The sequence below is a fragment of the Enhydra lutris genome, unplaced genomic scaffold, assembly GCF_002288905.1.
Source record: "Enhydra lutris kenyoni isolate GAN:26980312 unplaced genomic scaffold, ASM228890v2 scaffoldscaffold24, whole genome shotgun sequence".
In the NCBI taxonomy this organism is placed as follows: Eukaryota; Metazoa; Chordata; class Mammalia; order Carnivora; family Mustelidae; genus Enhydra; species Enhydra lutris.
Window position 1 is genome coordinate 20,713,639 of NW_019154108.1, and position 21,522 is coordinate 20,735,160.

A 21,522-nucleotide genomic window follows, 5' to 3' on the forward strand; every position below is an offset into this window, starting at 1 on the left:
AGCCTTGGGTCAAATGGCTTTAGTCACACAGGCTTTTTTTTTTTTATTCCTATTCATTCCTTCTGATATGATTTCACCAATAAATCAATAAATATATTGTCCATTCTGATGGATTGCATTGAAAAGTTCTACTGGAGAAATTCCCAAGAGTCATCAAGTTGGCATTCCCATTTCTAGCAGCAGCTCCAGAGCCAAGATGACATACAAGTAGATGTTGAAAGAAAATATAATAATATGTATAGTGCACATAAAGTATTGTTTTAGCCTGAATTACTTAGTAATAGTTTGTTAATCTAGGTTTATGGCCCATGTACTAATCCTATAATAGTCCTATTAAAAACACTATGCTAAGCATTCTACACCAAAATAACAATTGATAGAATGATTATATTTTTCTCCATAAATTCTAATGATATGATTATGCCCATTAATAAGAACCAGGGCGCTCTTCAAGAAACCAAGTAATTACCGTGTGGTATGATTTACACAAAGCCAGATGGAGTTATTATCCACAGTTCATGAATCTCTATGAAACGCGCTATTTGGTCTCTATATTATCCATCCCTTTCTCTACATGCAAAAAGTGGAATAAATGAGAATCCGAGAATGTTAGAGCTGGAAAGACCTTTCTACGTTTTAAAGTTCAAGGGCCTAGAATGGGAGAATCAGAAAGCAGAGAAGCTGAGCAACGGCTGGGGAAAAAACACTGATAAGTGTTGCAGAACTAGATAAAAATCCAGCTTCTAAATTTATAGTTCAATACTCTTTCCATGACAGCAGTTATTACTTCCAGTTATTACTTCCAGATTAATGCAATGCTATTTTTATACAGGAGATATGAGCGACTGTAATGCTTGTTTAAAGCATTTTGTCAGTTCAGGATACTTTATTGCATATCATCCTAAAATTATAAAAATAATATTCCCTGACAGATCTGGACCTGCTTGCTTAAAGGTGGGATTGCGTACTTCACAGAAATAGGGCCCTACCTATTTGTTTCTGCTGCCCCATGTGATGTGATTAAAGTCAGGATGCCTGACAACTGAATGGTACATTTTCCATGGGCTAGAACCTGACTTGTACCTGACTTGTGTGTTACTGAATGTGATTTACAATAGCAGAAGTGGTAAAACGTTTACCCAAATTAGAGAACTTGCATCTCCCATTTGTCTACAAAGAAAGAGTGGCTAGCCCAGAGTTTCTCAACCTCAGCAACTATTCGACAGTGAACGTCTTCTGACAGATACTTCATTGTCAGGGGCTGTCCTACGCAGGAGAGCCTGCTGCCCTCTACCCACTAAATGTTTATAGCACCAGCCTCCCAAGATGTAACTAGACCAAAATTGTCTCCAGACTCTGTCAAATATCCCCGCAGAGTGAAATCCCTTCCCCCACTGAGAACCACTCCTCCAGCGAGACAAAGCCAGTGTAGGAATTTTGCCTCGAGAAAGAATGCTCAGTGACTCACCAATAGGGTCGGGGAAGAACCGATCAGATAACAAATTATATTCATCTTCTGAGGTTAACACCTTGCCCCCAGCTGGAAGAATTCGGCTTTTAGGAGTCGCTCCTTTCTGATAGGCCTGGGGAGAAAAAGGCATAAATAGGTGATTTTTTTTTCCCCATTTGGATTTTTGGAAAATACCAGGAATATTAGAAGGAGACACAGGCACACACACTCAGAGATAACAGTTCCTACACTATGTCTCTGAAGAAGAGCCACATATTTTAAAAATATGTTTTGTGTACCTGTGACTTGCAAAGTACTTTAGTGATGGTCCCAACATGGTAAATCAGAGTCCTTAATCTCAAGAAATTCACTCTAGGTATGTTTCTCTAGTGGGGAAAATATCATCTCAGTAACTTCCAGAAATCCTGCACCACACTTACCATTTCAGACGCTAGCACCTGAATCATTAGCATAACCACAAGGGTGATGACACACACAGACACTTACTGCACAAAAGGCTTGGGGACCGATGACGAATGACATGGGGGACATATAATTGCAATGATGGTTGCCATGGATTTTCACCCAAAACAGAAAAGTGTTGCCATGATAAGACATGACACCGTGTGAGACTGTTTTGCAGTAAAATGATCTGGGTTGGAAACGCAATATCATGACATTAGAACAAATTGGGAAAAGTAGAAGAGGGGCAGAGAGGGGTACCTTGGTCACTTACCATCAATAAGATGGTAAGTGAGGAGTCCCAAACAAAACAAATTCTTCTCTTTTAAAAAATTTTTTTAAAGATCTTATTTATTTATTTGAGAGAGAGTATGGAGGGGGGCAGAGCAGAGGGAAAGGGAGAAGCAGACTCCCCGTGAAGCAGGGAGCCTGGTGGGGGGACCCTGGGAACATGACCTGAGCCGAAGGCAGATGTTCAACCAACCAAGGTGCCCAGGTGCCTGGGTCATTTCCCATTTGTAAGAAGCACTACTCAACTGCGTAAGCACATCAGGGACCCAGGGCACAAAGTTGTGACTTTGAGAATGCCTAGGAGCAGTTCAGCTCAGACTGGCCTTAAGACTGAACTGCATTATTTGTTCTAACAGGCCCTAATCTGGACTTTTATAAACATTATGTTATTTAATACTCAAAACAGCACTAAGAATTAGTTTCTTCCAGCTTAGCAAACTCAACACCCAAAGAACAAATAATCCAATCAAGAAATGGGCAGAGGACATGAACAGACATTTCTGGAAAGAAGACATCCAGATGGCCAACAGACACATGAAAAAGTGCTCCATATCACTTGGCATCAGGGAAATACAAATCAAAACCACAATGAGACATCACCTCACACCAGTCAGAATGGCTAAAATTAACAAGTCAGGAAATGACAGATGCTGGCGAGGATGCGGAGAAAGGGGAACCCTCCTACACTGTTGGTGGGAATGCAAGCTGGTGCAACCACTCTGGAAAACAGCATGGAGGTTCCTCAAAATGTTAAAAATAGAACTACCCTATGACCCAGCAATTGCACTACTGGGTATTCACCCTAAAGATACAAACGTAGTGATCCAAAGGGGCACGTGCACCTGAATGTTTATAGCAGCAATGTCCACAATAGCCAAAGTATGGAAAGAACCTAGATGTCCATCAAGAGATGAATGGATAAAGAAGTGGTATAAATACACAATGGAATACTATGCAGCCATCAAAAGAAATGAAATCCTGCCATTTGCGACGACGTGGATGGAACTAGAGGGTATTATGCCTAACGAAATAAGTCAAACGGAGAAAGACAACTATCATATGATCTCCCTGATACAAGGAAGTGGAGATGCAACATGGGGTGTTTGGGGGGTAGGAAAAGAATAAATGAAATAAGATGGGATCGGGATGGAGACAAACCATAAGAAACTCTTAATGTCACAAAACAAACTGAGGGTGGCTGGGGGGAGGGGGGAGGGAAAGGGTGGTGGGGTTGTGGGCATTGGGGAGCGTATGTGCTATGGTGAGTGCTGTAAAGTGTGTAAACCTGGCGACTCACACACCTGTACCCCTGGGGCTGATAATACATTATATGTTTATAAAAAAATAAAAATTAAAAGAATTAGTTTCTCCCTCCATTTTATAAATGAGAAAATTCAAGCTCAAAGAACATGTCAATGGCCCGGTAGTGAGCTGATGAAAATCTTGGGTTCACATCCGGGTCTGTCCATAAAGTATACAGGAATTAGGACATGAATCCTGAATGAGAACGTTTCATTTTTTTCCTGATTAATTACCTGCCAAAACTGGATTCTCAATGAAATAATAGGCAATTTATGGGTACTTAATATGTAACTCTTCGGTATAATAAAAAAATGCCTTTCTATAAATTAAAAAAACAGGATATTATTAAAACTGCGGGGAATTATGGCAAACTGCATGAGCATTTTTTAAAATTTCCAAGTTTTGGGGACACCTGGGTGGCTCAGTGGGTTAAAGCCTCTGCCTTCAGCTCAGGTCGTGATCCCAGGATCCTGGGATCAAGCCCCCTATTGGGCTCTCTGCTCAGCAGGGAGCCTGTTTCCCTTACTCTCCCTCTGCCTGCCTCTCTGCCTGTGATCTCTGTCTGTCAAATAAGTAAATAAAATCTTTAAAAAATAAATAAATTAAATAAAATAAAATTTCCAAGTTTTTAACAGACCGAAGTGCCCCTGAGTTGCCCCACCAGATGCTCCTGTAAAATTTCCAAGTTTTTAAAAAAAATATATAGCTTTCACCAAATTCAGTGACCATATCTTAACAACCTGAACAAGTTTATTTAAAGGTTTTTGTTTTATTTTGTTTTGGACAGAGAGAGACACAGCAAGAGAGGGAACACAAGCAGAGGAAATGGGAGACAGAGAAGCAGGCTCCCCGCTGAGTAGGGAGCCCAGTGTGGGGCTCGATCCCAGGACACTGGGATCACTAGCCTAGCGGAAGGCAGATGCTTAACGACTGAGCCATCCAGGTGCCCCTGAACACGTTTACTTAAAAATGATAAGCAAGCAAAGAAAGCAAGAGAGTCCATAAATTGCAAGTTGAAGGAGCAAGCTAGAAAAAAATGAAGAAGGAAAAAGTCCCAAAACCTGGGGGGCGCCTGGGTGGCTCAGTGGGTTAAGCCTCTGCCTTCGGCTAGGGTCACGATCTCAGGGTCCTGGGATCGAGTCCCGCATCGGGCTCTCTGCTCGGCGGGGAGCCTGCTTCCTCCTCTCTCTCTCTCTCTCTGCCTGCCTCTCTGCCCACTTGTGATCTCTCTCTGTCAAATAAATAAAATCTTTAAAAAAAAAAAAGTCCCAAAACCTGATTCAAAATTAAAAGTTCAGGTAGCCCCAAATGTGCTAAAAACCTTAACAAGTTTGAGTGTTTCCTCTCAATTAGTTAGTAGCAATCATATCGTAACGGCCCCACACTTGGCTCCACCAGTGGTTGACCATACGCTAAGTGCTTCAATATGCTCATTTATTTAATCCTTACAACAACACGGTCACCATTTTACAGATGAGGAAACGGAGGCTCAGGGAGATTTATAACTTAAGCAAGGACACCTATCCAGTAACTGGCAAAGGTGTGATTCAAAGCACATTATATTAACCATTATGATCTACTGCCTCTTCTCAAGCTTCCCGGAAAGAACACTGTAATGTGCCACATAAAATATGAGGTGATTTCTTTTATTTTTTTAAGATTTTACTTATTCATTTGAGAGAGAGAGGGAGCACACATGGGAAAAGGAGCCCAATGCGCGACTTGATCCCAGGACCCCGGGATCGTGATCTGAGCAGAAGTCAGACACTTAACTGACTGAGCCACCCGAGCACCCCTGAGGTGATTTATTATTATCATTATTGTATGTAGTGCATTGATCATTTGCTTCTGAGAGCAAATCAAGCGCTGAATAAAGTCCTAATATAGAGAAGCAGAGAAGATATTCGCTTAATGAATGTTGAAAAGAGTAAGACTACCCAGGAGAGCACTTGAACATTGCCTAGTAGCCTGTGGAATAAGTTCAAACTGTATTTTGCTTCTATTTCCCATCAGAAATGGAAAGGAAACACACTGACTTGCCAATCTTAAGTTTCTTCCTGAGGCTTTAGCATCTGAGGTATTATTGAAAGTATCCATGGAGGTCACCCTGACTTCTCACAAACTTGGAGTCCAGAAAGCAGAGTTTTAAACCTGGTACCACCTTTAACTGATAAACAGTAACTATTCACTCCAAAGGGAGCTTGAGGATCTATGTAGACCAAAAATGGGCACAGCGCAAGATCTGGAAGGAACCAGTGGGATCATTCCGCCTGACTCTCTGACGTAACTGAGGCCCAACCTAAACTTTCATTTTCCCAATTCACCGCCCAGTGTTCTCTCCTCTAGAACCAAATGACCTCCCGACGTGGGGAGAGAAATGGGAACCAACAAAAACAGAAGTCCTCCCAGGTGCTAGGCACGTTATACATGACCTCATTTTCTCCATAGCTTGCAGACATCTTACATTAGATAGTCATCTAATGATTTTACAGAAAAATCATATGATAACCAGGAAAAAGTTAAATGAAAAAAAAAATCTGGGGACGCCTGGGTGGCTCAGTCGTTGAGCGTCTGCCTTCGGCCCGGGTCACGACCCCGGAGTTCTGGGATCGAGCCCCGCATCGGGCTCCCTGCTTGGCAGGAGGCCTGCTTCTCCCTCTCCCACTCCCCCTGCTTGTGTTCCCTCTCTTGCTGTGTCTCTCTCTGTCAAATAAATAAATTAAATTTAAAAAAAATCCGTTAAGTATAAGTGGAATAAAGTCTTAAAATGCCCGACTTTCTGGTAACCCATGCAAATGCAGTCATAGTCTTATTAACTCCTCAGCTGCTTGTCACATAGGAGGCTTACTAGTAAGAAGACATGGAGACACTGAGCAGAGAGGGAAACATATCAGAGCAGTGACAAAAGACCTTGAAGCTGAATGATCCTAGGAAAGACTCCTGCACTGGTCACTTAGTGTAACCTATTTTCACACTTACTTGCAATTACTCGTTCCAAGTCTGCTTTGCCCATTGGACTACAAGCATCTGTTTCACCTGCTTTTAGAGGCTCAGAACCTTCTCGAACACTTGGCATATAATAGGCATTCAATAAACATGTTAACGAAAGTAAGTAGCTGCATGAGTGAGTGCTTATTGAAGGAATCAGTCTCGAAGGAGAAGGCATGTCCATCAACCCAGCCAATGTTGAAGAATGTTGTAAGGACCAGCGCAAACAAGGAAACATCTTACCTCTTTGTTCTCATAGCTCTCCACAGCAAAATCATTTTTAACCACAATGTACCGCTCCTTCCATTTCTTTATGTCTTCAGCAAACTGGGATAGCTCTGCTTCATATAGAACAGTTCCAGGCTCCAATGGCGGCTTTAAAGAAGGTAAATACCATTAATCATAACAACAAAAGATAACACAGCATGCTGTCACCAACTCTATCCACTGGAGTTCAAGGAATGTTTTAGGAAACTATCTTGTCCTGAGATCCTGGGGACATTGTTGCTTCCCCCACCTCCCTCCCTACTTCTGCTCCCTGCTCCCTCTGACCAAATGCAAATATTTGTCTTATTGATATATTTGTGATTTCCATTTCCCTCCATTGTGCTGCAAGAAGAGAAGCAGATGGTAGAAGGGGTTGTAGTAATAAGGTTGTGCCCTTGTATACATGTCACTTAATGATAAACTGTGGAAGAGGTAGTTAAGTGTCAATTGTGGCTGTATACCCCCAACACCTTGAATATGCCTGAAAACAGGAGAATTAATAGGCTGCTCCCTTATCGGCCATACCTTCAGGTATAGCCTCGTGGGTCAGTGGTCTTTTCAGATCCAAAAGCCCTGGGGACACAGTCTGTAAACACTTGCCCCATCTACGTGCTCTTCAAGGAGACCAAGTTTGCCCTCTGGTTGAAGAACGAGCAGGCTAGCCAGCAAACTCCAGTTCTACATTTCTCCTTAAGTAAAACTTTAATGATTCCTCGTTAACCCTGGTGACATATGTGCTATAGGGAAGTCTCTGCCAGTTTCTTAGTTAGGCCTCCCTTTGGGCTAACTGTGTGAGGGATAACTCCCATCCTTTCTCATAGTAAAATCCCTGTATTATCTTAAAATACAGGAATGGGCTTCCTGTCTTTCACATGTCACTGAATTTACATCTCTTTTCCCTTTATTTAAAAATCAAAGGGCTTTTAGAAACCTATCTCTCCACCTTCAAGTAAAATTTGCATAAACCATATGGAGAAGACAGATATGCTAATCTTTTTAAGAATTGACTAAGGGATGAACTAGACTGCCTTCTGAATTTATTCTGTCCTGACAGATAAAGAGGCAGTTTTCCTATCTGGACTCATTAACAGGTAAGAGAGGATCTCAATCTTCCCTTTAACTGAGACTGAACCCATATATAGGTTGATTTTATAGTTTTATGTGCAGCATTTTTTTTTTTTAACCTGGGCCACTCAAATCAACCGATAGGCTTTTAAAAATGTGGCCTTACCCTAAATTTACTATATCAGAATCTCTGGGGTATGGGCCAAACTTTGCATTTTTAACAAGCTCCTTATGCTGTGAGACTCACTGCTTTTTTGGAATGACACTCAGTTATCCCTACACATCCATGCTGCTAAACCTATTGGTCACCTTAACATCTGAGCAGTGTCTGACCCATTTATATCTCCCTCCTTCTTGGAAGCCCTTCTTTCCTCTTCCTGATTTTTCTCCTCCTGCAAGGCTATTTCCTACCAATCCATCTTGCTGCATCCTTCTCCTTTTCTTGGTCTCCAAGTGTCGGCTAATTATCTATTCAATATTTCCACAGGTCAATGTCAAATATGCATATGTCAAATATGCATCTCAAACTTACGTGGCCAAAAGGGAACTCATGATTCCCACCCACTTCTGACTCTTCCTTTGAGTAAAAGGCAACTCCTTGTACTTATTTGCTCAAGCTAAAAACCAAGACATCATCCCTGATTTTCTCTCTTCTTCTATAATGTCCTGTCCAATCCATCGGCCAGTTCCATCAACTCTAGCTCAAGTCCATCTTGACTTGGGCCTTTCCTCACAACTGCTACCATCACCACCCAAATCCAACTTGCCTTCACCAATCTTTTCTTGCATTGCTACAGTGTCCTCCTCACCAGTCTACAAGCTCCCCTCTTATCCCTCATCATGGTCTATTCACTATAGAGAGCCCAGAGAGATCACTGAAAATTGCCAGTATTTGCAATTTTCTGTATTTGATATCCTCCAATAACTTCTCTTCTCAACTTTATTTACAAATAAAGACCCTTATCATGATCTACCGCTCCTCCATGGTCTGGTCCTTCCCTTTCGCTCCGTAATGATTTACCACCCTTCCTCCCTTGCTCATGCTGTTCACAGGACATAGTCTTCTTGATGTGCTTATGACTGCTATAGGGCCTTTGCACTTACTGTTCCATATCCTGCAGATACTCGCACAGCCTACTCTTATTTCACTCCAGTCCCTGCTCAAATTTCATCTTCATAGAGGCCTTCTCTGATCATTTTCTCTAAAATAAGACTCCTGCTTCATTTTTCTATGAGCATTTATTATGACCTGATACCACCTGGTATGTTTCTTTATTTGTTTACTGTCTGTCCCCTATTTTTTAATATATACAGGAAAGCAGAGAATTTATCTTGATCCCCAATTCTTGGAATAGGGCCTGACACATAGTAGGTATCAATGAATATGTGTTGAGGTTGTGGGTAATTATTGTCATGGAGCAAAGGAGAAAGAATTAATCAGGAGATTTGAAAAAAAAATCATATTTGATCAATGACCAAAACAAAAATGCCCATAATATAAGGCACTAAAATTATGACTTTTTTTTAAACTGAACTTCACTACAGCAAGTCAGATTTCCTGATATTAGAATATCAGTGTGGGAAAAACAATAAAATTGGATCACACTAATTTTCTAATATGGATTACACCATCAACAAGAAACCATACACTCTAACTTCTAGGCAGACAGAGTTGTTTGGTTTTTTCCAGAGTTTTTTGACCATGAAATGATTTGAGAAGAGATTTTTTTTTTAACTGCCATTTAAATTACTGTTTATTTCAGAAACGTTATGAGTTATAAAGCATTGTTCAGTGGGAGACATTGTCAACCAAATGTCCATGGGTTACCTTGGTCTTCAAAAACTGTGAGGTTAAATCTCTTTGCTGTTCTACTTCACTGCGTACATGATTGCAGAAAGCCACAGAGTACTGGCGACTATAGTAGGGACTGAAGTTTTTGATAGTAGCCTCAGTTTTCCCTAGAAAAATATGAAAATGAGAAATTAGAAATACAGCCTCTCTTACAGAATAGGCACATATCTGCCCCTCTAAGACACTGTTTCCCAGGGATTTGTTATGAGTTCACATTCCCTAAGAACTTTGTAACATGCCATACGTGCCTTTCTCTCTCCCTCTCCCTGACGTCATCCTGAGAGACTCTGCTTTCCCTAAGGACCATCCATCCAGCAACCGATAGAAACTGTCTCCATCTTACATCAACAATGCATTGCCAAGGCCATAAATTTAGCCATCCTTCTACATCTTTCTACAGCTACCATTCTACTTCACCCGGTTCTCCACCTCAACTTGTTCTTCATCCCCCCCACCTCCAGTCATCCAACTCCTACACAGTCATCCCAGGGTCCACCATTCCAACTCCACACACACATCATTCTGTTTTTCTTCTGGTCCCTGAAGGTTTAATTCATCTTGCTGATCCACAGCCCTGGATAAAATCAACAAACTCTTTCTTCTAGTTCTGCCCCTATGTTTCTGGGTAAATTTTTTGTGTGACTCAAAGCCTTATATAATTACTATGAAGTAGAGGGAAAAAGCTTTGGTTTAACAGTGTAGAGACCTGAGCTGTGGTCCCAGTTCCAGGGAGACAGAAACCAGTTGGATGACCTCAGTCGAGTCCCTCGTTCTCTCTGGGCTCCAGTGTCCCTAACTATAAAGGCAGGTGCTCACTATTCTATACTTTACTTGGAAACTCTGTGACACTGAAGTATAACCATGAGTAGAGCTGCCTTACAAGAGTGACCAGCAATTGCAGCATGATCTCTCCACACCTGAAGAAAATAAAGATTAGGGTCAATCACAGAGGGAAAGGGGGTTGCTGGAAGACTCGAGACAGAAGAAGAGGGAGAGTCAGGCACTAGGAATATTCTTGAGCTTTTCCAACCTGGGCTTAGCTGTAGAGAGTAGGAAAATTGCAAAAGAGGGAAAGGGGAAAAAGAAATTGGGGAGGAAGGGCAAAGGAATATCTGAGACAGATTAGAAATCCTCACAACCTCTGAAGGACTTGCTACAAGGTGGAGAAATAAGCACAGGCCCCACTGACAGTGCTTACAAGCTGTTAGTCCTTGGAATACGATATTATCTTGAGGAAAAAAATAAACCCGATAGGACATTCCAAAATATTTTTAAATACTTTCATGTGTGGCATACTTTATTTTCAAATTTGATATAGTCACAGAGAAATATTAAAATAGACCATACCAGGAAGATTTGTTTAGAGCTATTACGCATGTAGAATTTCAAAAATAAGTGAAGAGTTCTGACTCCATAGATTGAGATATTCAGTATGAGAACCTTGAATTCATAGCTGCCAATTTCTATATCTATGGAATCATAGGTCCAAATACCCATAATATATGAGTAATCTTTTCATATGGAGAATCCTACTTTAGCTCAGGCATTCAGATCTCATACTGTGTATGAAGTAAAGGGGAATTCTTGCTTCTTTCCTCCATAAAATGACATTTTTTGGTTATATTTATGGGCTTTAATAACTATGACTTGAAAGGTGCTTTGAGACCCATTAATAATAGGTTCTGTAGAAATGCAAATAAAAGCTCCTACAATTTGAATCAGGCATGCTTTTGCTTGCTCTGTGAGTCCATGGTATGACTATTAATCAGTATTTGCATAACACTTTAATACACTCAGGCTTTATATTTATCTAATTGGTTAATATTTTATTAGCTTTTATATAGTGCATAAGAAATAAAATTCTCTTTCCTTGTCTATAATTTTCTTACATAGGAGTAGGATATCTTTAAGAATTCCCACAATAAGAATGAGTCTCGCCTCAATGAAACACATAAACAATTAACAAAATTTGCCCTTTGGAACTAAGTGACCACTATTTTGTCTAACAGAAGAGCAGCCTGCTAATTTATGATACCAATTTTTGCATTCTTGCAAGCAGTTGGATTTAAATGAAAGAATGTGGATGCCATTTTATTATAAGCTCTACAAAGCTTTGAAACTGGATTTCCTGCCACATCACAAAGCCTTAGTCAAGGATGCCCTGTTTCTACTGAGGTGTTACGATGCCACCTCTCCCTCCCACCGTATGAGAAAAATGCTTCTGTGATTTGAGCACCAGCACACCTTCCACCAGGCAGCATTTATAAAAAAAAGAGATTACAGCTTCCTTTGGTAATTAACCTAATGACTGGTTCAAAATGTGAATGAAACAGCTCACTCTAGCATAAGTTCGTAAGAACCCAAAGGGATTCTCAAAGTGTATCTAGATTTTAGATTAAGCCTATCTAAACCCAAATATAGGAACACCAAAGAAGATCTTGACATTTAGAGAAAAGTCTGGTCCTGGGGCAAAGTACACTGTGGTTAGGAGGATGGACTCCGGAGCCAGACAGACATAGGTTGAGTGCCATCTCTGCTGCTGACCAGCAGTGGGACCTTGTGCGAGTTAATTCCCCTTGTATAAAATGAAGACAAGAGGAACATTCTCATAGTGTCACTGTAGTTATTCACAAAATAATACAATAAACTGCTCAGTACGGTAGCTGGCACATAGAAAGTGCTCCATGATCATGATAATTATTAATTAATTCATTGATGATGAAGGTGGGGAGCACCCAAGCCAACAGCCAGCGGAGGTCCTTACACTGAACTAAGGAATCAGGGCGGAAACAAAAGCAGTTTGTCTTGTGTAACTCTTCAGCTGGGGCCATCCTGCCCAGCTGCATACAGAACAGCCCTCCCACTCACTGCAGGTTCAAAACAAACATAACCTACATTTTCACAGCTGTTTCAGGAACACTTGTCAGCACAGAAGGGACTCTCAGTGCATCCCTGAATGAAAACCAACTAAGTAGAACATTGGTATTAATGAAGCAGAGTGAAAAGCATGAGTTAGTTACTGTGTTACATTGAGCATCTCTCTCCCCGAGCCTCAATTCTCTCACCTGTAAAATGGGTAAATTGCCCATTTTCACAGGTTTTGTGAGGATTAAGTGAGATATTCTGTAGGTTAAAAAAAAAAAAAAAGTGTCTGGGATGCCTGGGTGGCTCAGTTCGTTAAGCAGCTGCCTTCGGCTCAGGTCATGATCCCAGCGTCTTGGGATCGAGTCCCGCATCGGGCTCCTTGCTCGACAGGGAGCCTGCTTCTCCCTCTGCCTCTGCCTGCCACTCTGTCTGCCTGTGCTTGCTCTCTCTCTCTCTCTGACAAATAAATAAACAAAATCTTTAAAAAAAAAAAAAAGTGTCTCAAGTAGTGCTTGACACTAGTTGCTCAATAAATTTTGACTATTATTACTATTACTAATAATACTAAAATATTTTGTAATATTACAATAAAGTAATAATACTAATAATATTTTGACTGTTATTACTATTGCTATTACTAATAATAATTACTATTATTCAATATTCCACTATGGAAACATCCCAGTAAGTGGATCAGTCCACAGACACCACATAAAATAGCCTCAGCCAAAAGCAGCTTGTTTTCCACAGTCTTGAAGATTCCTGAGTATCAAAATGCCTTCATCCTTTCCCGCCACAACTCCTGCTCTGATTTAGTATCACATTCTTTTTCCGAAATTGTAAAACACAGTACCGTTTTTCACCAAAAAGAAGCTAATCAATAATGGAAAGATAAGAACCAATGGAGGGCTTCCTCCATGCTTCCCTACAGCAGCATTTTTGGCACAAGGCGTATTTCCTCCAATCCTACCCAATAACTTCAGCCTGTGCAGGGTGATGCGTTGGTACAACTAAGTCGACCAAGCTGCTCGTGACACCCTTCAGGCTAATCAGTACCAGAGCTGAAAGAAGATTCTTCAACAGCTCTGTCTACGACACTTAGGTTCGTTTGATTTTGTAAAAGTCAAAAAAGCATCTCCGGCCCCTTTAAAGCCATTCGAATTTGTACAGCCTCAAAAACTCAGCACTGTCCTTGGATTCCTTCTCCTTCGTGCCCATATTCAGTCATCAGCAATCGTCAGATCTTGTCCCTTCTATTCCCACAATATTTCTTATCCCATTCCCTTGGCCCCATCCCAACCAGCACACCTTTGACACTGCAGAGATCTCTTAATCTGCCCTCAGCATCACAGTGGGGGGCTGGGGGAATGTAACATAAACAAACAAACAACAAAAAGTACTAGCTCTCAGCTCTAAAAGAGGGACAAAGAAAGTCAAAACCAGAGCGGACGTAGGGAATGTCAGTACTGATACACAGATCCTGGGGGATCATGGGAAATAAGCCAAAGCTTGGTCAGGATGGCAGAGGCAAGCCCTGGGGATTGCCCAGAGTAAGTCCAGGGCTGATGGAGCAGAACATGAAAGGCTGAGCCCAAGATGGCCACCATGGCCCCACTCACAAAAAAGGGGCTCAGGTTACCAAGGCCCGGATGTTAGAGTGGGAAATTGTCCTTCAGAGCCAAATCTTGCCCTTAATGCTCCCAAGGAACTCTTTTGAAAACCTCGTGGTCATGGAGGTACACTCCTCTGGGTCCTGACCTGACAAGTTTCATTTGACAAGTTGCTACAAGATCATGTCACTACCTTCATAAAACCCTTCAACAGTCCCCATTGCTCAGAGTAGTAACCACTTAGCCCAGCGCCAAAGACCCTGTGGTCTGGCCCCAGTTGTTCTGATTTCCTACCTTTCCTACTCAAACTAATTTTCCTTGTCCCCTGTACGTGCTCATGCCTTCACTCCTTGTTTCTCTCCTTAAATGCCCTGCCAGCCACTTTCAGAACCTTCAAACTCAGATGGTGACTCCAACCCAAAAAGAAGTTGATTCTCCCCAGGTGGAAAAAAATCTCACCTTCTTTTGTGTTCTTCCAAAACTGTGCTCCACTTTGCTACAGCTGTTTAAATATACCTTATCTCTCCTCCAAGGGTATACTGTATTTATGTACCCAGCAAATATTTGTTGAATTAATGAAAGAATCGCTGAGTAAATATTTAAAAGTAAAGCAAAGTACAATGCACCATAATCTTGAAACCCGCACCGATGTCCCCAGAAAGGAGAAAAACACAGTTCTCAGCTCAAAAAAATTTTTTTTGAGACTTACTTATTTTTTAATTTTTTTTTAGAAAGAGAGAGAGAGTGTGAGTGAGTGGGGGAGGGGCAGAGGGAGAGAATTTTCAAGCAGACTCCCTGCTGAGTGGAGAGCCTGACTACTAGGCTTGATCTCACAACCCCACAACCCATGAGATTATGACCTGAGCCAAAACCAAGAGTCAGACACTTAACTGAGCCACCCAGACGCCCCTCAACTACTTATTATTAAAAATATACACTCTCAAAGCTTGACTCATTTGTTTGTTTGTTTTTTTAAAACAGGCCTATTGATTAGTTCTTTTTAAGCTTTTATATGAACTTGTCCATGTAATTATATGTGGGGAATCATTTACAAACAAAAACCTTCCTTAGTTTATTTATTTGTTTTTCTTGACCAGTGTGTAATCATGGAAAGTATATGAAGTCTTACATGAGGTAAAACTTACATGAAGTCTGAACAATCTAAAGGATTTGTATATTTTTTGTCCTAGAAGTTTCTTTGTTAACCTTCCAGTTCTGTAGTAATTCAACTCCAATTGAGTCTGTATTATTAGTTTTCTTTCTTGAAAGATACAATCTATAGTGGATTATTTCTAGCTTTCCCATCATTTGCAGTGTCAATATAATACATTCTAAAGTCTTCTCTGAAATACATAGATTCCTCCCTGCTTCAAATACTTATAGAAAAACAACTCGTATAGAAAGATATAAAAAATCCAAACATATTTTGCTATATTTCCATCTAATCTTTTTTATATTTTTTAATACTTGAGAATATTATATTTTGTATCCAGTCTCATTTATTTAACATTTCATTGTTGGTTTTTTCCTATGATATGACCTCCCCAAATCACTATTTCCAAAAGTTGCATTTTTATTGGTACTATGAAGAAGAAAATTATAAAAAAAAAAATTAAGGTTTTATTTATTTGTGAGAGAAGAGACAGAACAAGTGGGATTGTGAGGCAGAGGGAGAAGGAGAAGCAGACTCCCTGCTGAGCCTAGAGACCAACGCAGAACTGGATCCCAGGGCTTCCCGATCGTGAACTGAGCAGAAGGTAGATGCTTGACTAACTGAGCCACCCAGGCGCCCCAAATACAAATTTTTTTAAAAAATGGATTTATTTTAAGAAAGTGGCTATTTCCCCAAAACAGCCAAATCCACATCTGAGAAGAGGATTAACTAAGCCTTTGACACATTTTTTTAAGAACTATTGAGGTTTCTGGTGAAGATTAATTTGGGGGAACAAGAGAAGTAGCTCTAAAAAATAAAATATTTAATATTTATAAAATAGAGTATAATATCCACTATTGTTTACTTTCCCCCGAGTTTCTCAAATTATAAAAAGTTTAAAAGTCCTGATGAATTATAACATCAGCTTCAGTCTCAGGCTTCTGAGCATCATCACTTCGCACCTTAGGGTGGGGAATTCAGAAATCCCAATTCACAATACAAAGGTGCAAAAATCTAATTACACAGAATAATGCCCAAAGACTCTCTCTCTTCTAGTAAATGCCTTAGAGAATGGGGATAAATTGGATTCTCCATAATTGAACTAAATGGTGTGTGTGTGTGTGTGTGTGTGTATGTGTGTGTGTGTGTGTTTAAGCACGTTTATTATTGGTGCTTGAGTGATAAGTTTTTGAACAGATTCTATAGGAAAAGTCAAAAATTCTTCAAGGGGAGCCTTAATCCCATCAAATCCCCAAAGCTTACCTGGCAGAAACTCTCCTTTATGCTAAAAACAAGAGACATATAAACCACTTACGTTCTCTGTGATTTACTTCAGATATTAGTCCACAGAAGAGAAACATAACACTCCCAAGAGCTTATATTAAATATTTCCAAAGTCATCCCAGGACCCTCTCTAGATTCCGAAAACATCTGGATAGAAGACAGACAGGCTTGGGAATAAACAAAGAATGGTTTCCTCATTTCCAAAACTCACACTCACAGAGATCCAAAACTCTTGAGTTGGGCTTGCAGTATAACTTGTCCTTGGGCTGTTAAAGATCTTCCAGTTTTTTGCAATCCCTGTTCTAGAAGCAGGCCCCTATCTTTACCATGGCCACAGAGTTTGGCCTGTTAAGGACATTCAGTGAATCCCCATGTACTTACAGATGCTACGTAAGGGGCTAGACACCAACTCCAGTGGGTGAACAGTGTGAAAAATCATAAATGAAAACCTAACTGAAATGGAGTCAGGAAGTTCCACAATGGGAGCTCTCATGCCCTACCATTCTCCATCAATTGTAAATCCCACAGGAAGAGATGGACCTTGCTGGTGGCTACAACTTTACTACCCCAGCAAGAGGAAGAAAGCCTATCCTTCCCCAACAATAGCCTAGCCAATGATAGGAAGTCACAATTCAGCCAATGAAGAACCACCATACTTTGAATGCCCAGTTTACTCCGATGGACTTTTCATTTATAATACGGAAGTCTTAACTTCCCCCTTTCCTCTGTAAAAAAGCATTCCTCTCCTTTGTTCCATTTGGATTTGCTTTGGTTTTACTGTAGCTTGCCTGTCCCCGATTGTAATTCTCTGCTACTCCTGAATAAACCCATCTTTTGCTAGTAGAATAAAGGGCGGTTTTAAGGTTAACAGCAGAAACAAAAACAATGTTTTCTACAAATGACTGAGGCACTGAAATAAATTAAGGCGCTTGTCTGCACTAGGTATTTAGTGGAAAATACCTTCACAGATTAATAGAAGAGAAACAGAGGAGACACTAAGAAAGGGAAAAAACACTACCATATTATACCTTGCAATTCCCATTACTTTATTCTATGGAAAAATTAAAAACCCCTGTGGTCAGCTATTCCAGAGATCAGCTTTCTAGAACTCTAAGACCTTAAGTCTGCCCTCCTCTTTTTTTAGAGGACGAAACTACAATAGTATTTTTGAAAGATATATATATATATATATATATATGCCCATTTTGCGGGGGGGGATGGTATATGCCCATATTTTTAAGTACACATTTTTCTTTAGCCATAATTAGGCAGAAGCTCACTTTAAATTTCTTCCATTTTATTTGGAAAAAGTGCTTGGAAGTTTTCAAGATTATTTTGCCATTACCTCACAGCATGCCTCCAATTTTCCCCTGACACATCTGATGAGAATAAATCTTGTTTATTTTGCCACTACTCTAAGCTGTCTAATGTCCCCAAAGGAAGCTGCAGATTGGCTGTCTTTTTCTTCATTAAAATGAGAGGAAAACATGTGAAAGAGAAAATTAAACCAATCTGACACCGCTACTTTCTCAGAAAGCATCACAAGAACTATGAATTCAGAAGGACTCCTGGTTGCCCATTAGACAAACTTTTTCGGTTTTGAAGAATATATATAACTAAAATTCAGAAAGAAATAATGAGATTTCCTTTGCTGTTTTTGAGTCTAATTATAGTTACTAAAATTTTTCTGCACATATTTTATCGGAGACTCAGATTATTCCAGAATCCTGAAAATATTCTTTGCCTTCAGATTGCAACCATGTAAATGAACATAATATGCACATTAAAAGAAATCAGCTAAACTTAAAATAAACCAGGCAACAAGCCTAGGAATTTTACTAAGTTCTTTCCCTTCCAACACAATAGGTTCTGGTGTCTCTTTCAGGTTTCTCTTTTATTTTCCTAATGATATTCCTTCTGTTTTTTTTTTCTTTTAAAGATTTTATTTATTTATTTATTTATTTGACAGACAGAGATCACAAGTAGGCAGAGAGGCAGGCAGAGAGAGAGGAGGAAGCAGGCTCCCCGCAGAGCAGAGAGCCCAATGCGGGGCTCCATCCCAGGACCCCTGGGATCATGACCTGAGCCAAAGGCCGAGGCTTTAACCCATTGAGCCACCCCGGCGCCCTCCTTCTGTTTTCTTCATTCCACTTTTCTTTACCCCACACAGAAGTATATCTGTTTGAAATGCTTTCTGTTACAGTTTCTACTTCTCTCTCAAGAATACATGCTATTAGTGTAAAAAAAAAAAAAGGTACATTTTTATAGATCTGCGTTTGGAACCCAGATATGCATTGTTTTGTTAGTGTGGGGATATGGGTAACAAACAAGTAAGAGTGACTTGGCTAGGAAAATGAAAGATGATAATGTTAGGCTTAGGAGGGTCCAGGAAGAACTTCATAAACTAGTCAACATTTCTGTAGGCCAGCTAACTTTTTGAAACTATTTACAAGGCAGATAAAGTACTCATTAGTGAAAATTATTTTAGCATGCTCTAACTTATCCTCACAAGAATTTAAGAACTGCCAAAATGGTTCTAATTCCTATCTGCTTCATTTGGTCAAGCACCGTGTCCTTGGAATACAGTTTTCTGTTAACAACCCAAATATCTCCAACAATAAATTTGAATCTAGCACAGTCTAAAATACAGCTCATCACATAGTCTGATTTTGTTTTTTTGACAATCTAATGGTTGCCAGTCAGTGGAACAGTTAATCACTAAATTAAAATATCCCCCCCTTTTTTTTTTTTTAAAGATTTTACTTGTTTATTTATTTTTGAGAAAGAGAAAGAGAGAGAGTATGATCAGGGGGAAGGGCAGAATAGAAGCAGACTCCCTACTGAGCAGGGAGCCCAATGTGGGGCTTGAACCCAGGACCCTGGGACCATGACCTGAGCCAAAGGCAGATGTATAACCCACTGAGCCACTTAGGTCCCCATAAATTAAGATATTCTTGAGTAATGTACATTAGTAAAAAATTATTCAAAGCTATTCTATGTGATGCTCTAAAAAAAGAGACAGAAAAAAAACCCCACCAAACCCTCTAATAGTGCCAAATGTTTAGATAGTATCAAGCTCTATGGAACCGCCATTTTTTCTATGGAAATTGCTCTTCTATAAAGTTAAGTTTACACAGTACTTAACAAAAGTGCTGAAACCTCATAAGTTTGGTTTTGCTTGGAGTCCAAGCCTCACAGGTGAGATTCGTTTAAACTAGTCATTATATGCACCACGGAAATTAAATATAAAGGAGAGCTGTAAATAACTAGGACTGCCTTCCACAATAACCCTAAGAAAGCAACTTGAGTTCATTTGGATGGTAGCACAGACATGCCGATGCCAATCGCACTGCAACTTCCATATATTGATGAAAAGATCAAAGTTACAGACCTCTAGAGCTGAATGGGATCATAATAATAAATGTCAAGGTCCTCCTCTGTTCAGATCAAGAAATTAACTGGCCCATGGTCATAAAATTAGTTAATAATAGAACATCTATAAAAAATTTTTAAAAATCAGTGTCAATTTTTTTTTAATATTTTTTAGTTATTTATTTGACAGAGAGATCACAAGTAGGCAGAGAAGCAGGCAGAGAGAGAGGGGGAAGCAGGCTCCCCACCAAGCAGAGAGCCCAATGTGGGGCTCGATCCCAGGACCCTGAGATTGTGACCTGAGCTGAAGGCAGAAGCTTAACCCACTGAGCCACCCAGGCGCCCCCAGTGTCAATGTTTTTAACAGAATTTGTCTCTCTACGAATACTACATTAATTTATGTGGAAGAATTCAAGCACTTATTTTTTATTAATGGAGGAATGTAAGTACTCTTTGGTAATAAAAACCATATTGTCAAGAAGTCTTGTGAAATGATCTTTAATTGGAGTAGAAAGATGTTGTTATGGTCGATTTTACCTGTCAACTTTACTGGGCTCTGGGGTGCCAGATATTCTGAATGTGTCTGTGAAGCTGTTTCTGGATGAGGTTAGTACTTGAATAAGTAAATTAAATAATGAAGACTGACCTCCCCAGTGTGGGTGGGCCTCATCCGGTCAGTTGAAGACCCGAACCAAAAGGGTGAGTAAGAGGGAATTTCCTTCTTCCTGACTTCCTTGAGCTGGGACCTTGGTCTTTCTGGTCATTTGACTTGAACTGAAACATTGGCTCTTCCTGGGTCTCTAAGCCTGCTGACTCTCAGAGTGGAACTATGCCATCAGCCCTTCTGGGTCTCTGGCTTACTGACCTCAGATCTTGGGACTCATCAGCCTCCATAACTGCATGAGCTGATTCCTTATTTTGTTTTTATTTTATTTTATTTTGTTTTACTTTACTTATTTGTCCAATTCCTTATTTCAAAAAAATCTCTCTTTCTCCTGTTGGTTCTGTTTCTCTGGAGAACCACAACAATACAGATATAACCAATCAAAATACATTATTGAATCTTGAGGCCCCCGGGTGGCTCAGTGGGTTAAGCCTCTGCCTTTGGCCTAGGTCATGATCTCAGGGTCTTGGGATCGAGCCCCACATCGGGCTCTCTGCTCAGCAGGGAGCCTATTTCCCTCTCTCTCTCTCTCTCTCTGCCTGCCTCTCCGCCTACTTGTGATCTCTCTGTGAAATAAATAAATAAAATCTTTCCAAAAAAAAAAAAAACCACCCAAAATACATTATTGAGTCTCAACACAATTATCAGTTTATTTCATTTAATCTATACATATCAAGCAATTAGGTAAGTAACAAAATAAAAGCAATGCAAATGTCTAGTGCTTCAATGTCTTTCAAAACACATTCTGAAATACATGGAATCTGTATTTAAAACATTCCATTAAGTGATTTATGAAGGACAGTAAAAGCATTTGGCTCAGCTTCATCCCAACTGGCCAAAGTTGCCAGCAAGGAGGCAGAGACCCAGCAAAGCTCTGGGCGTGGGGGAAACGAGCTG

General features: G+C 40.2%; 1 protein-coding gene across 1 annotated transcript in view; it reads right to left on the reverse strand.

Annotated features, from left to right (window-relative positions):
• LOC111150692 (family with sequence similarity 129 member A) overlaps positions 1 to 21,522 on the reverse strand; it is a 164,775-nt gene that overhangs the window by 80,552 nt on the left and 62,701 nt on the right. The window contains exons 4-7 of the mRNA XM_022508239.1: positions 13,264 to 13,304; positions 9,654 to 9,786; positions 6,737 to 6,868; positions 1,469 to 1,583 (exon numbers count right to left, since the gene is read on the reverse strand). Coding sequence (XP_022363947.1) covers positions 1,469 to 1,583; positions 6,737 to 6,868; positions 9,654 to 9,786; positions 13,264 to 13,304 — 421 coding nt within the window. The remainder of the gene's footprint in view (positions 1 to 1,468; positions 1,584 to 6,736; positions 6,869 to 9,653; positions 9,787 to 13,263; positions 13,305 to 21,522) is intronic.